This window comes from Eleutherodactylus coqui, chromosome 13, assembly GCF_035609145.1.
Source record: "Eleutherodactylus coqui strain aEleCoq1 chromosome 13, aEleCoq1.hap1, whole genome shotgun sequence".
Taxonomy (NCBI): domain Eukaryota; kingdom Metazoa; phylum Chordata; class Amphibia; order Anura; family Eleutherodactylidae; genus Eleutherodactylus; species Eleutherodactylus coqui.
Window position 1 is genome coordinate 47447776 of NC_089849.1, and position 16009 is coordinate 47463784.

The 16009-nt window shown below is 43.4% G+C and overlaps 1 protein-coding gene across 1 annotated transcript in view; it reads left to right on the forward strand.

The window, feature by feature from the left end:
* Nucleotides 1-14609, forward strand: part of UQCC1 (ubiquinol-cytochrome c reductase complex assembly factor 1) — a 114787-nt gene extending 100178 nt beyond the window's left edge. The window contains exons 9-10 of the mRNA XM_066586541.1: nucleotides 4581-4694; nucleotides 14010-14609. Of these exons, the coding sequence (XP_066442638.1) occupies nucleotides 4581-4694; nucleotides 14010-14144 (249 nt within the window). The 3' untranslated portion in view covers nucleotides 14145-14609. The remainder of the gene's footprint in view (nucleotides 1-4580; nucleotides 4695-14009) is intronic.
* The last annotated feature ends 1400 nt before the right edge of the window (nucleotides 14610-16009 follow it).

Genomic DNA, 16009 nt, shown 5'->3' on the forward strand with positions numbered 1-16009 from the left:
CTGAGACACTTCCTTCCTACTTCACTGCCCTTGGGTAACCTTGCACCTGTGACGTTGACACTGTGTCTGTCCCCCCTGTGTCTACCCCTGAGGGTCTTCTAATATTGTGCAAATATTTGAAATTACCATATAGGTACCGACCCATAGATTAAAGTTATTCTTAGTAAGTTAACCCTTTCCAATCCACTGTCTGACGTCTAAAGACATTAGGATTTAAGGCTGTACAACTCCGATGCTGGAAGACGGCCGTCGGGGTTCTCTTACTCTATATTGCCAGCCTCTCTGCTGTCGGAGCCTATCCCACGTGTCACCTCATGCAGTTCTGGCTTTAGCCAGCATATAGCGCTGTTGTATGACGGCAGAAAAAGAGTAAGCCCTCTAGGAAAACAAGGATACAAATTAGATTGGAAAGGGTTAAAGGGAACCTGTCCCTTCCCCTTAGCACCACAAACTAAGTCATGGGACTCTGAAAAGAGTTGGTTTTTCATGCCATGAACAGACTTCGCCGAGTGACAGTGCAGGATCATGGAAGTGGGCGAGTATAAAAAAGAATTATAAATCTTATTTGTATGGCCCCTACTTATTCCGCAGCGGTTTCAGGTAATTTATTTATTACCCCTGACCAAGCTGGGTACTCATTTTACCAACTCCGGAAGAATGGAAGGCTGAGTTAACCTTGAGCCGGCTACCTGAACCAAGCGGGGATTGAACTCGCAACCTTCAGGTTGTGAGCGAGAGCTTAGGACTGCATTTCTATAAAGAATACAGTCAGTTGAGTCTGTTGTCACTGACAGTGAGCAGTGGGAACCACCCACTTGACACATTCACCGTTCTGGGAACTGAAACTATGACGAGCCTTTAAGGGGAAATAGGAGTGAAGACAGGGAAAAAAGATAAATCCTTGGAGTCAGCAAATCTATGCGGCCTGCCCCACTGATATTAACATGAGAGTTCCTCTTTAAGGCCCGCCAAAATAGAATGATCCTTAACCCTTAAATGGACTGCCCTTTTAACCTTTTCATGTTGGTCATGAGGGGCCTTATTCTGCAGTGCCAGTGTTTTGTATGGCATAGAATAAATTCTGCACAGCAGGTTTGTGCCACCCTGAAGCAGATTCTCAATTGTCTGATGACAGCCAGTTGTTTTAACCCTTTGATTGTCACATTCGAGACTAATCACAGCATAATCAAAGGGAACTTCTTTCTTTGATTGGGTCACTGGGCTTTCTGATAATGTGATTAGGGATTTTGCAACCCCTGTGAAGACAGCCCTGTAGAGCTATAACTTGTATTCTGCTCATTGAAATCCCTGCTCTTTCTACACTTGGGAGCCAAGTGGGCAGTCCTACGCAGTAATTGACAGTCTTTCCTCTATGCACACTTGTACAGGAAAGGCTGTCAGTCACTCAATACTGCATAATGATAAATGAAAATAGAAAGTTTTTCATTTAAAAAAAATCGAATAACATTTGTAACAAATATTTTTGCATTGACCTAAGTATTCAGACCTTTTGGAATGACACTAGAAATTTAGCTCTGCGGGCCTCCCATTTCTGTTGATCACCTCTGACATGTTTTTACACCTTAATTGGAGTCACTTGTGGTAAATTCAGTTGTATGGAGGCACAGGCATAAAGAAGGCTACAAAAAACTTCTGCTGCACTGAAAGTTCCCAAGAGCACAGCGGCCTCCATAATGCTTAAACGGAAGAAGTTTGGAACAACCAGGACTCTTCCTAGAGCTGGCTGACCCACCAAACTAAGTAATCAGGGGAGAAGAGACTCGAAAAGAGAGGTGACCAAGAACCCAATTGTCACTCTGGTTGAGCTCCAAATATTCTGTGTGCAGATGGCTGACCGTCTGGAAGTCTCTCCCATCACTGCATAACCCCACTAATTTAGGCTTTATGGCAGAGTGGCCATAAAGGAGCCCCTCCTAAGTAAAAGACACATAAAAGCCAGCATGGGGTTTGCCAAAAAGTACCTAAGCAACTCTAAGACTGAGAAACCAGATTTTCTGTTCTGATGAAACCAAGATTGAACTCTTTGGCCTCAATTCTAAGTGTTAAAGGAGATGTCCCGAGGCAGCAAGTGGGGTTATACACTTCTGTATGGCCATAATAATGCACTTTGTAATATACATTGTGCATTAAATATGAGCCATACAGAAGTTATAAAAAGTTTTTTACTTACCTGCTCCGTTGCTAGCGTCCTGGTCTCCATGGTGCCGACTAATTTTTGGCCTCCGATGGCCAAATTAGCCGCGCTTGCGCAGTCCGGGTCTTCTGCTGTTCTCTATGGGGCTCCGTGTAGCTCCGTGTAGCTCCGCCCCGTCACGTGCCGATTCCAGCCAATCAGGAGGCTGGAATCGGCAGTGGACCGCACAGAAGAGCTGCGGTCCACGGAGGAAGAGGCCATCTTCAGCGGTGAGTAGAGAAGTCACCGGAGCGCCGGGATTCAGGTAAGCGCTGTGCGGGTGGTTTTTTTAACCCCTGCATCGGGGTTGTCTCGCGCCGAACGGGGGGGGGGTTTAAAAAAAAAAAAACCCGTTTCGGCGCGGGACATCTCCTTTAAGTCTGGGGGAAATCAGACACTACCCATCACCTGCCCATAACCATCCCTGCAGTGAAGCATGGTGGTGGCAGCATCGTGCTGTCGGGGAGGTTTTTAGCGCCTTGGACAGGGATACTGGTCAGGATTGATGGAAAGCTGAATGGAGAAAAGTGCTGAGATATACTTAATGAAAACCTGATCCAGAGTGCACAAGGGACCTCAGACTGGGCAGAAGGTCCTCCTTCCCACAAGATTATGACCCTGAGCACACAGCCAAGACAACACAGCAGTGGCTTAGGGACAACGTTGTGAATGTCCTTGAGAGGCCCAGACAGACCTCTGACTTAAAGGGGTTGTCCTGCGCCGAAACGGGGTTTTTTTTTTTTTCAATAGGCCCCCCGTTCGGCGCGAGACAAACCCGATGCAGGGGTAAAAAAAAACAAACGGATAGTACTTACCCAAATCCCCGCGCTGCGGCGACTTCTTACTTACCTTGCTAAGATGGCCGCCGGGATCTTCACCCACGGTGGACCGCAGGTCTTCTCCCATGGTGCACCGTGGGCTCTGTGCGTTCCATTGCCGATTCCAGCCTCCTGATTGGCTGGAATCGGCACACGTGACGGGGCGGAGCTACGAGGAGCAGCTCTCCGGCACGAGTGGCCCCATTCAGAAGGGAGAAGACCGGACTGCGCAAGCGCGTCTAATCGGGAGATTAGACGCTGAAATTAGACGGCACCATGGAGACGAGGACGCCAGCAACGGAGCAGGTAAGTGAATAACTTCTGTATGGCTCATAATTAATGCACAATGTATATTACAAAGTGCATTAATATGGCCATACAGAAGTGTATACCCCCACTTGCTTTCGCGGGACAACCCCTTTAACTCGAACATCTCTGGCGAGACCTGAAAATGGCTGTCCACAGACTGCCCCCATCCAACCTGAGAGAAAAATGGCAGAGAATCCCCAAATCCAGGTGTATGAACCTTGTGGCATCATAACCAAGACGACTGGAGGCTGTAATCGCTGCCAAAGGTGCTTCAACTCAGTACTGAGTACAGGGCGTGAATACTTATGTCAATGCAAATTGTTAATTTTTCCGTTTTTTTTTTTGTTTTTTTTAAATTTAATAAGATTTCTAACATTCTGTTTTCACTTTGTGATTATGGGGCATCGAGTGCAGAATAATGGGGAAAAACTTTATTTTATTTATTTTTTAATTTGCACAAGGCCACAACATAGCAAAATGTAAAAAAAAACCTGTGATCAATGTGCTCAGCTCCTGCTGCTCCATAGCCTCTTGTCCTCCGCTTGCACAACACATTCAAGGTGACAGCTTTCCTCTGGATAGCACTTGGACTTTCATTCTTTTCCCGTTGTTCAGTATATGGATGTATATTTATGCAATCAGCTTGTTATGTTATGGAATTTTAACATCTGTGAAATTTTCCCTCCATATTTTGGTGCCATTTTAGCACAAATTAGTCTGCAGTTTTTTATTTATGAATTTTGTCATTACTGAAGAAAAATAAAGGTGATGTATGATTTACACATGTTGTGCTGCTGCAGATTTTTCTAGGTTAAGGCCCCCTGTCCATCGCAGTTTATTTGCCGGCGAATCGCACTGGCCCAGTGTCCACGAGCGGAGAATCATTGCGATTCTCCGCTGGTGGCGGGCAATTCGCAGCATGCTGTGAATTGCCCCGATTCTCTGCAGTCAGCCTCTCTATTAGATAGGGCTGACCGGTGGAGATACACCGGCGGATTCAGCTCCAGGGCGGCGACGGGTTTAGCACAACTCCTCATTGACGAGAGGCGCTAAATGCAAAAAATAGAACAGTCTCTGCTTCAAAATCTCAACGCATGCATGCAAGACCCCATTAATTTCAGTGGGCGCATTATACTGCGATTAACACGGCGTTCAAAACACCGTGTTAATCGTAATAAAAAGCGCCTGTGAGAGAGAGGCCTGAGTGATCCGCAGGTCATGTTGATGAATAGAGGTGTAAATACTTTTGTCTGTTTTAGGGAATTATATCTGATGATCGTATTCTGTCTGCTGCCCTCTGGCGCAATCTTTTTAATATGAAGTGTGATGATCCCCGGCAACTGGAACTAATGGTCGAATATGTGCGCAAGCAGGTAAACTTCTCAAACTCTCTTATATCTTTCCAAAAATGACTTTAGCTGGAGTAGGAATGAAAGTGTTGGTAAAGGGGCTGTCCCAATTAACTAATTTATCCTCTGTTGGTATTCTGTTTGATATACAGGAAATTAATGTGTCCAGTTCCAACACCGTTTTGTAAGAAATTGTTCTTGATGCCATAAAAATCTACGGGTGTTTAGCTGTTGAGTATTTGAGGGGAAGGGATGGAGTGTTTTGCGCTTTTTTGTTGTTGTTTAGCCAAGTATAAAAAGTTAATAAAAGTTACTTGATAAAGCTAACTTATCCTCTTTCACAGATATAGGATAGGTATTAGATTGGGGGGACTGCCAGAGTTCGCCCAATACTGTTCCTTAAAGGCGTTGTCTCACTTCTAGCTGTTATGCTGCAGGAAGCAGAGACAGAGCTCTGTACGTTGTGTAGTGGCCAGGGTTGGTACTGCAGGCTGAGTCGTATTGAAGTGAATGAAACTCAGCCTACAGGACTATCTCTGGCTACTACACAACTTATGGAACTATCTGCTTACTGCAGCAAAACAGTGGGGACAACCCTTTTCATTATCTATGCCAGTCCCAGAGAGATGAATGGAGCAATAGTGCACACATATGACCACTGCTTCATGCATTCCGGGACACTCAGGAGCTTCATTCTTCTGATTGGTGGTAGCCCCAGAGGTCGGATACCTCACTGATCTTACCAGGTACAGAACTGCACATTTCATAGTAGTTGTGCCTGGCATAGCATCTCAATCCCATTCAGCTGATCGGTGGAACACCACCACCAATCTGATATTGATGACTTATCCTATGGATAGGTCATTAGTATCTTAGCCCTGGTAAACCCCTTTAATATGATGATTGACTCTGACCTCAAGCAGAGCCATTTCTACCACCAGGTTGGTGGGGGTTGTGACTGCCCATGGTCCAAACAAGTTTACAAGGCGGGGAGAAGCAGAAGGGAATCTGATCTCACTTGTATTAGTTTAGCACACTTCTTGCACAATTCAACAAACAGCAGCCTGTTTATCATCAAATTGTCCTGAACGGTCTTCTCCTCTTTGGTTCCTTCCACTCCGAGGCTCTGCAGAACAGGAGACAGGAGGGGATGATTGATGATACACTGACTGCCGTACGCCGGATTGTGTGAGGAGCGTGCTGAACTCACAAAATGAAGTCACGGCAGAGGGAGCACACAGGAGACATTATTTATTGTGGGGGCACGGGGCATTAATTATTGTGACAACGTAGAGCAGACATTAATTATTGTGTGGGTACAAAGAAGGGCATTATTACTGTGGGGCACAAAGGGAGCAGTTTTCAGTTTGTGGGAAAACAAACGAGGTATTAATGTGGGGCACATGAGGATTAAATAAAATTAAGTAGATAATTTATAAAGATAAATCCTTGCATATAAACCTCAGAAACAATTGCAGGAAGCTGTAAATCACTGTCCATGTTGAGGACATAATCTTCTTCAGGGTAATCTACATTACATACAGTGTACTAGTAAGTTAAATGGATTGTACCAAGATCACAACTTATCCCCTCTCACACGATTTGGGATAACCTGTTGCGTTGCGGGGGTCTCACCTCTGAAATCCCTGGTGACCTCAAGAATGGAGGGCCCATTGTCCCGGTCAGCCTATCACTGTGGGGTTGCTTCTCTCCTCGCAGTGATATCGGAATGAATTGAACGCTGGCCAAACATACATTCACGGTCGGCCCTCTATTCATTTCAATGGGGCTGATGGAAATACCCAAGCACTTGTACTCGGCTATCTCCACAGTCCCATTGGAAGTAGATGGAGTGTGAGCATGCTTGTACAACCAGCAATCCATTCAGCCTCTTCTCACTCCAGAGAGTGCAATAAGCTCATAGTGAGGACAACGGGGAACACAGGAACCCCATTCTCAGTGAGACCATCACAATCATAAACATTACCTATCCAGTGGATAGTGCTTTGTGTGGCGCAGAGTGTTAAGGCAACAGAAATGCTGTCCTAAGCTCTCTCTCTACCTGAAGGTTGGGAGTTCAATCCCCGCTTGGTTCAGTTAGCAGGCTCAAGGTTGACTCAGCCTTATCTGATGCCCAAGTTGCTGCTCATTTCGACACTGGTAAAGGGCGTTACAGAACATGTAGTACCATATTGTACTGTAGAGTGGCGGTTCAAGGCAGCCATGGACTTCAGTAATACAGGTGATTTACCAATGAAATGCACAAGCTGATGGGCCACACCTTCCAAACAATCACATGTTTGTGGCATTGTATGTTGCATGTGACTTCGAGTTACAGTGGCCCAAGGAAGACCAAAGTATTGTAACTCGGGGATCAATGTACTGTATATATATTTTTTTCTTTTCGTAATCTATATTATCCTATATAGATCCACAAAGTACAATTCCAATGCCAAAGCATGGTCTTGAGCCATGTTCTGTTCTAAGCTCACTTTCAACATGAGATAATGTTTCATTAGGCACGCACATATCAGCTGCTTATTCTGGTAGCTAACAACGAGAGACATTTGTAAAGTCCGTTGATCACGTTTTAACACAAAGCAGCTGGTCACACTCGCAATGGTGGATTAGATAGATCTTAAGTCTTTCTCCATGTTTTATTGTGCAGACACATTACACATATAGTTGGCATGCAGTAAACAACCCACCAGGGGCATTTCTTAATAATGTCTAGTGTGTTATTACTAGCATATGGATGTGCCGAGGACGCAAGAGAAGCTTGTGTACTACCCTCTCCCAAACTTTGCGGAGCAAATCTCGAGTTTTTCAACATCAGTGTCTTCTGTGGTATGGTTCTTTGTAGCTAGACTGAAACTTGTTAAATGAAATAAACACCACTGTGACATGCTTAATAATCCTTCAATTCCAAAGAATGTTTTAGTGTTTAGTCTCATGTGGATTTTGTAGGTCCTTCTAAGGTTTGGTTTTAATGATGTCTTTTTCTGCATGGACTGAACTGTACGGGTCTGCAGAAACACCTGTGAGTTACGTAATCCTTTCCCAAATGACTCCATCCTCCTTTCATAGATTCGGCGAGATATTTACCAAATATATAAGTAGTCTGAAGGTGTAACTCTAGTTTAACCCTCCTTTAGTCAAAGTCATGACAAGTGGACCATCAGATCTTCCGCCCACCGTCGAGAAACAAAATCACTCATTTTGGGTCTTTTGAAAAAGAGAACTTTAAACTCGTTTTAGTAAATCCATTAAGAAATAAAATGCTAAGTTTTATTTTCCGAACTTTTTTTTTTTTTCTTCTTAACACAAGGTATTCATTATGGATTATGTGAGATTGGGCTGGAACAGCCGTGTTAACAAGTACGGGACAGGCAGGATCTTGAGAGTAGATTGAAATTTTTTTTTCTAACCTTCTCTCTAACATGTCATTGTTTATTCAGCTGGTCTGTGTTCCTGCCACTCCGCGAACTGGTGCTTTTGCTGGCTGAACACAGGCCAAGCATGGTGAAAACAGTTCCCAGACCTTCGGGACACTCCATGTATGCTAAGCAGTGTTATTCTACCAGACGTCTTCCAGAGACATAGTGTAGTTCACGCGCACCTTGCGGACATGAGTTATTGAGTTGGTCGGGTGAAAGTTGATTCCGATAGAGTTGCCACTAGTCCGGTTTTTGCCTGGATATACACATACCGCTATTCTTATCAGGGGGTGTATGTATTTGTAAGTAACATTTCTTGAAGATGGCCAATAGTAAAAATCTGGGTCAGAAAGGCAGTCGGTAAAACTTTGGAAGCTATTGCATTGCAACTAATGTCCTCTTCTAGCTATAGATACCAAAAGTTAAGGACTAGTATGCTTAAAAAAACGACTTTCTTCTGGATTTGGACTTTCATCTCTTTAAAGAGCTTATAGAGCCTGTTTTTACAGCAAAATTAAAGAAAATCCACAAATTGAAACTTTTTGCGATAATTGCAAGTTGCATTTACACCCCCCTCCTTACTCGCACACAAAAAAAAACGGAGATTACTACAGTGTAGAGAAGATGTCCCCAACCCTTCGTAGGTTATAAGCCTCTTTCCAATATGACTGATTGCTTAAACTTATGAGCAATGTGTAAATAAGCAGTTTATTAGGCAATTTATTAACAGGCTCTTTATTAGAGACCATCTAGTAATGCGTTGGACCGCCTTTGGCCTTCAGAATCAAAGCAATTCGTTGTGGCATAGATTCCACTACGTGTTGAAATCCTTTTGCAGGAATACTGCCTCATGTGGACAGGAAGCTTCTTGTAGTTGTCACAAATTAGATGGAGGCACTGACATAGTCTGAACACCTAACAGGAAGGGTTCATCGATTCATGCAGCTTGTGGCAAATTCAGATCCTCTCATCAGCATGATGCAACAGAAATCTGGATTCATTTGACCAGGCGATGTTTTTGCACTGCTTGGTGATCTAATTTTTAGGCTCCTTTTGCCCACTGGAGTCTCACCTTTCTGTTTCTCTTAAACGACTACCAGTTTGAATGCTATTATTGTTTATTATAGTCTATCTGTGCTAAGAAATGACATGTTGGGCATTTTTACATATTTGATTGAAGCACCAACGTTGCATCGAACTGCAATTTGTTTGACTTTGCACTGAGTGCGATTCTTGACATCCTCTACTGACCCCTTTCGTTAAAGTTCTTTATGTCCACGGGATCACCTTTCTCTGGATTTTTCTCCTTAATCTCTCCATTACTCTCTACGCTGTTGCACAAGAAAACCCCAGAAGGTATTAACTACCGGCCCTGGCTAGTCTAGCACCAATGACCAGACCTTGTTGCTCACATCTCTCGATGTTTCCATCGTTATGTGGATTCGCAGTGAAACTGATCCACAGGAAACTTGCCCGTTTTATTTCATGCTGCACTCCGGGATGACAAGTCTTAATATCCATGCAGGTAAGCTTCAATCGTGAAAGGGCCGGTGTCTGTAATAAAGTGGCCATTCAGTGTATATAGATGGTGCCCATTAGTTTACTCTTTGTAGATGCCATGATGTTTTACATTAAGGTTGCTTTACTTTACAGCCTGTGTGGAGCTCTGATGAGGTACTTCACACTTTTTATATTTCATAATGATATTTGCATAACTACATGCTGAAATGGCTGAATAAATTAGGATAGTACTGCACACATGGAAATATATTGACCTGGCAGCTCAAGTTGGGCGTAAAGCATTTTGAAGCCGTTAATACTAACAATTTGAGCCCAACTACAAATTAGAAAAAGTTACTGAAAATATGAGTTTGCATGTCACACCTCCTCTGCCGTGCTCCCCTTGGAAATACTTAGATCTTATGAAAGATAAATATGATCTGAAAGAGCCAGGAGTAGGTAAATGGTCAGATGCGATATTTGCCAAGTGGATGGGTGTTGGATGGAAAACAAGTTGCTCCGAGTCACGGAGATGTGACATTCGCTGCAAGCTTCTCTTCAAAAAGACCAGTTATGTGAAACGCCTTTACTTGTCTCAATACTTATATCAAAACTCTCCCAGATCATTCGGTAAATCTCCACCATTTCCTTCTGTGTTTTTAAACACTGGATGGATTTTCTACCTTTTTAACCCTTTCGAATCCACTGTCTGACATCTGAAGGCATTCTGATTGATGGCTGTACAGCTCCGATGTCAGAAGACGTCCGGCAGGGTATTCTTACTGTATATTACTGGCCGCTCTGTTGTCAGGGGGCCTCTCCAGCATGTCCCATACAACAGTACTGGCTCTAGCCAGCAGATAGCGCCATTGTATAATGGCAGAAAGAGAAAGCCCCCTAGGAAACCCTGAATCCAAAATTGAATTGCAAAGGGTTAAAGGTGTAGATCAATAACCATTCTTAAAGGTGGTACTTGGGGCTCCAGCAACATGTTAGTATCCTACTCAACACACAAACCATTTGCCATCATGATTTGTTCTACTTTTCTAACATTTAACAGTTTGTGCAATCAAATTGGAAATTGTGAGCAATGTGCTGAAAAACAAGAAGTGTAATAGCTTAGCTATGAACATATTATGCTGACTATGGTGAACTGCATTGTGGGAGTATTTTTTTTTTATCTCGGCATAGAGACACTGAATCAGCAGGTGGTGGCTGGAGAATACATCAAAACCAGTAGATAATGCAGTTCCTTAATACATTCATTGACAAAAAAGAAACCAATGCACCCAGATATAAATGTCGAATTTCTGCAAAACTTGGACTGCAGTTATGTGTCAGGCAGATATGTAAATGAGTGCAGTTGTGGTGGGATCAGACAATGGGTCTTGCTACTAGTTGTCGTTAAATTTACTTCCCCCGTTGTCTTAAACAGGCTCTTTTAAGACATCTTCTTGAGACATCCTTGACCACCAGACGCCTCTACGATGCACTTGAAGATATTTTGCCAAGTTAACAGACTTTGACAGGGCACGCATCATTGGAATAAGAGAAGCGGGATAGTCGTTTCGACAAATTGACCACCATCTATGCTATTCTGACCAAGATGTTAAGCGCAGTGGTTATGTGACAGCACCCGTACAGCGAACAGGCGCCAGACAAAACAACAGCAGAGAAGATAATTTGATCCGCTTACAAGAACGAACAGATGCAACATTTTTGTTGTCATGGGCCCATTACGTCTCCTGCCATTAACACCCCAACAACATCGCCTTCATTTGTAGTGGTGTTGTGAACGGCAAATTGGACTGCTACACACTTAAACCCTATCGTCTTTAGCAACTAATCCAGGTGGTGGTCAAGTATGGAGGGCTCATGGTGAGCACTTAAATTCTGTCTTTGCTCTTGACCGGTACCCTGCCCCACAGCTGGTGTGATGATCTTGGGAGACGTCACATACGCCAGTCTGTCACCCCTAGTAGTGAAAATAACAGCTCAGCGATATGTGCAGGAAATTCTGCGGCCATATTTGTTGACGCTCATGGTGGGGGCTTCCAACAGGCATTTTTCAGCAGGGTAATGCTCATCTAAAAACAACAAAGATTACCCAGGAATTGCCCTGCCAGGTTGCCACACTTCGCCTGCCCGGGTGGCAGATTTATAGCAAATCACGCATTTATGGGACTAGCTGGGACGTCAGCCTTAGCAGCCTACAAGTCTGAAGCAGAATCTAGTGACCTGTTGTAACATCTGTGAACTTTTCCTTTCACTGTAATATTATAATCCCTTATATATCATCATTACATTCACACATAGAAAGTTTCAGCAGATTCCAGCAACCCCTACTTGGCAAATTTATTTTTTGGGTCAATGAGTGTTTATCAACCAGAGTCCCTTTTAAACATTAAAGCAGACCTGTCACATTCCCTGACAAGGGGAGCGAGCTGCATACCTTTAGGCTGGGTTCACACGGGGCGGAATTGCCGTGGAATTTTCGTGCGGACCCTCACATGCTGTGGAAATAACCTGCACAAAACCTGTTCGGAAACTTTCTTGCTGCGTGGAATTCAGTTCCGCTACATGTCAATTGTATCACTGTTTCCACCGCGGAATTCGCCCCCTCTCAATGAGGGGATGAGTTCCGCACAGGAATTCGCGATCAAACCCGCCCCAAATGTTGGAACAGGCATTCCACGGCTGATCTGCAGCGGGATGTCCGCTGGTGACATTCCACTGGCAATTCCGCCCTGTGTGAACCCAGCCTTACAATCAACTTCTTGCAAAATCCTCAACTCTCCTTAGTTTGGTCGTAGCCCCCACCTCTGGTTCACATGCAATGGCTCTTGTTACTACCGAAACCCAATATTAGTCAGTTATCATGTAGGCAACCTCTATCGCCCATTGCCAGTTGTTGACACAGCGTTTTGTTCATCCTGAACGCTGGAGTCGCCCACATGACAATTCATTACTATCGGGCTCCGAAAATCTTGGAAAGGCCCTGTGGGTGAACAGGAGGGGGGAAGCCTAGAAGTAAAATAAAAACTGTACATGACTTTGCTGTGAAGGTGTGCAGCCTGGTCCTCTTGTGAGGTTTTCATTTAAAAAGGACCTGTCCTACCAGAAGTAATATACACTGAATGATCACTTTATTAGAGACCCCGGCCCCTTCACAATTGGAACTTCCTTGTATGTTGTTTAGACCTGTGACTCTGGAGTACAGCATAAAATCAAGTGACACATTGTCTGTGTATCAGTCTCAGTCCACATTAGAATGGGAAAATTTATCAATTTGAGCAACTTTAAACGAGGCCCGGCCTGGTCATCACTGCTAGACCAGCTGGGGCTAGGAGTTCATACACTGCCAACTTTATGGAGTTTTCTCATGCAACGGTATGGAAAGTACACAGAGAATGGTGTGATCAAGGAAAATCATCCAGCAAAAGAGGATCTTCTGGACATAAAGAACATGTCAGAGGACTATGTCAAGAATTGTTCTGACAGCCTCTGTACAGCCAAGGAAATTGCAGTTATACGCAATGCTGGTGCTCCAACTTATGTGTTCAAATACACAACTTGTTGTTTCTTAGCACGGATGGACTTTAATAGACTCCAAAAACACTCATACTAGTCATCTGCTACAGGGAACAGAAAAACAGGCCTCCAGTAGTTGCAAAAATGCACAAATTTGGATCACTGAGCAGTGGAAAAACATCACCTGGTCAGATGAATCCAGATTACTGTTGAACCATGCTGATAGGAGGGTCAGAATTTGGCACAAGCAGGATGAATCGATGACCCCTTCCTGTCAGGTGTCGGCAGTTCAGGCTGGTGTAAGTGGGGTAACAGAGTGGGGAATGTTGTCTTGGCACACCATTGGTCCTCTATGGGACCAATGGGAGGATGCTATGAAGAATTGCTGCGGTTCTAAAGGCAAGAGAGGTCCAATGTGCTACTCGATGGGTTTCTCAGAATGTGGCCATTCGGTGTTCAATAGATCTTTTAGTGTATCTTAAAAACATGAAAATGAATTATAACTTGTGTGCCAAGTTATCAATTCTTCAAGTCACAAGCTCAATGGCTGAAGCAGTTGTACTATATTGATCTCGTGACCTTATTTATTGTTCCTGTCTCTTGCAAATTCAACATGATCAGCATCCACATCACTATCCATATCCTCACTAGCAGTTATCTGTTTGTAAGGTCATTGATGTGGATTTTGAGTTGGATTTTCATATGCTCAGTTGAATCTTTTATGTATTTCTTGCTGAAAACCTTGTCATTCTTGCAATAAACATACAGACCAAAAAACACTTATTTCTATTGAACATAATAAAACACGATTTTTTTTTCTTTAACTCTTTATTTTGTGCATAATATCACCCTTTTTCTCCATTTTTCTTAGATGCAGTATCTTGATTCATTAAACGGAGAAGATCTTCTCTTAACTGGGGAAGTATTTTGGCGCCCCCTTGTGGAAACTGACCCTCAAAGCATCCTAAAGCCATCTCCCCCAACGTACAATGATGAAGGACTTTAAAAAAAAAAATGCTGGATGATGTATGTATGTCTTGAAGATAGCGCGTGGTATGTCTAGCCCTGAAGACCATCCAAGGAGTATGCTTTGTGGGAAATTGTTAATAATGCAGACAGAACAATTTTTTTTATATACGTTCAGTGGATTGGTTTACATAAATTTCAGGGAATAGGTTAAAAAATTATAAACTGGTCCACTGAGTCTTCTCTTGCCAGAAGAGTCAGTGCGTTGTATACTATGCAATATCCATCATGGCCCATTGGTATTACAATTCTGACACATTTCTGCACACCACAGTGTTGTGACTTCCATACAGTTATTACTCTACATCCAGAACTGACCTAGATACATAATGGCAGAACATCCTACAATAGTCAGTTGACCTGTTTTGGGGGAAGCTTGAATTGCTGACCATTGTATTATGTTGAATATTAGTTTCTACTGTTGGAATAAATTTTAATGTTTGGATGTCTCATCACTTTTTTTTATAGCTTCTTCATTAAGGATGAGGTCTGAAAGTATGTTTGTCTTTCTTTTGAGACATTTGAAAGGCTCAGGAAAAAAACAATCAAAGTATTTTTTTGTGTTTTTTCGAAACCGAACTTGCCATTTAGTTGATACATGTCGTAGAATGCATCGGTAAAGGGAGATAACAAAATGATCATAATACATTGCAGAGATGTGCAAAGAAAACCCGGTATATGGAAGAAAGATGCAGACAGGACATGCTTAAAACTTGAAATGCATTTTCTAAGCACACCTGTGTTTCCAACGCGTTTTCTAAAATGCACCAGGTTCTCCTTATCCTCTTATTTACTACTGTTTCAAATAGTAACATAGTATATAAAGCAAAAAAATACACACGTCCATCAAGTTCAGCCTGTTACCCCCTCCCTCCCACACCACCATGTTGAACCAGAGGAAGGCAAAAAAAAAATGAGGTAGAAGTCAATTTTTCCAATTTAAGGGGGAAAAAATCCTTCCTGACTCCAGGCTCTGATTTTCAGGTGGTCTTCCCCATTTTTCTGCGGTTTTCAATCTACTTTTAGGAAGGGTGTGTGTAGCAAGCCTAGCATTCTGCCAGTAGTTCACTGCCCAGCGCTTCCTTGCCTTTACTTCCCGTGATGCACTGCAGTGTCTTTGGTCTGATCAGCAGGAAGGAAGTGTCTGGTTTCCCAGGATGATTTAGGTACTCAGACATTCCGACCAAATGATAAATCCACTATAATGTGTGCACAGTCTCACACATGCTTTAACAGCAGGAGAAGCAAAGATTGTGGAGATCGTTATCACAGTATCTGCAGTTCTGTCACCTTCCAACCTCTGGGTGCACAGGAACTGCCTGTGAAGATAGATCCTCCCCCTGTTACTAAGGATTTCTCTCCTCCCGCTCCCCCACCCCTCTCCATTGACAAAACATAGCAGACATTCAATACTGAACGATAAATAAACGATGCAACATAAAAGATGGACGATGAGCTTGATCGTTCAGTGTAAATAGCAGCTGTTCAGTACTGAACAGCCGCTATGTTATGTCAATGGAGGGGGGCGGGGGAGAGTGAGGAGAGAAATCTTCTGCAGCCGCCCCCTTCCCCCTGCTGGCTGCTCTGTGAGCGAGCCAGCGCTTCTAGCTCCCGTGCAAGAGCACTGGAGCAAGGACACATAGGGACAAGTATCAGGCATCGTTTGCCCAACATTCGTCCCGTCTAAATAGACCCTTATAAATGCTCCATGCATGTATTACAGTGTTCACAATTCCATTTCATTGTATATTTTAGGCTTGATGAGTTGTGAAACTTTCAAATCAAAATTATCAATTTTCAGTAAAGGTGGACTTCGATTATTCTTTTCCCGAGCCATTTTTTATT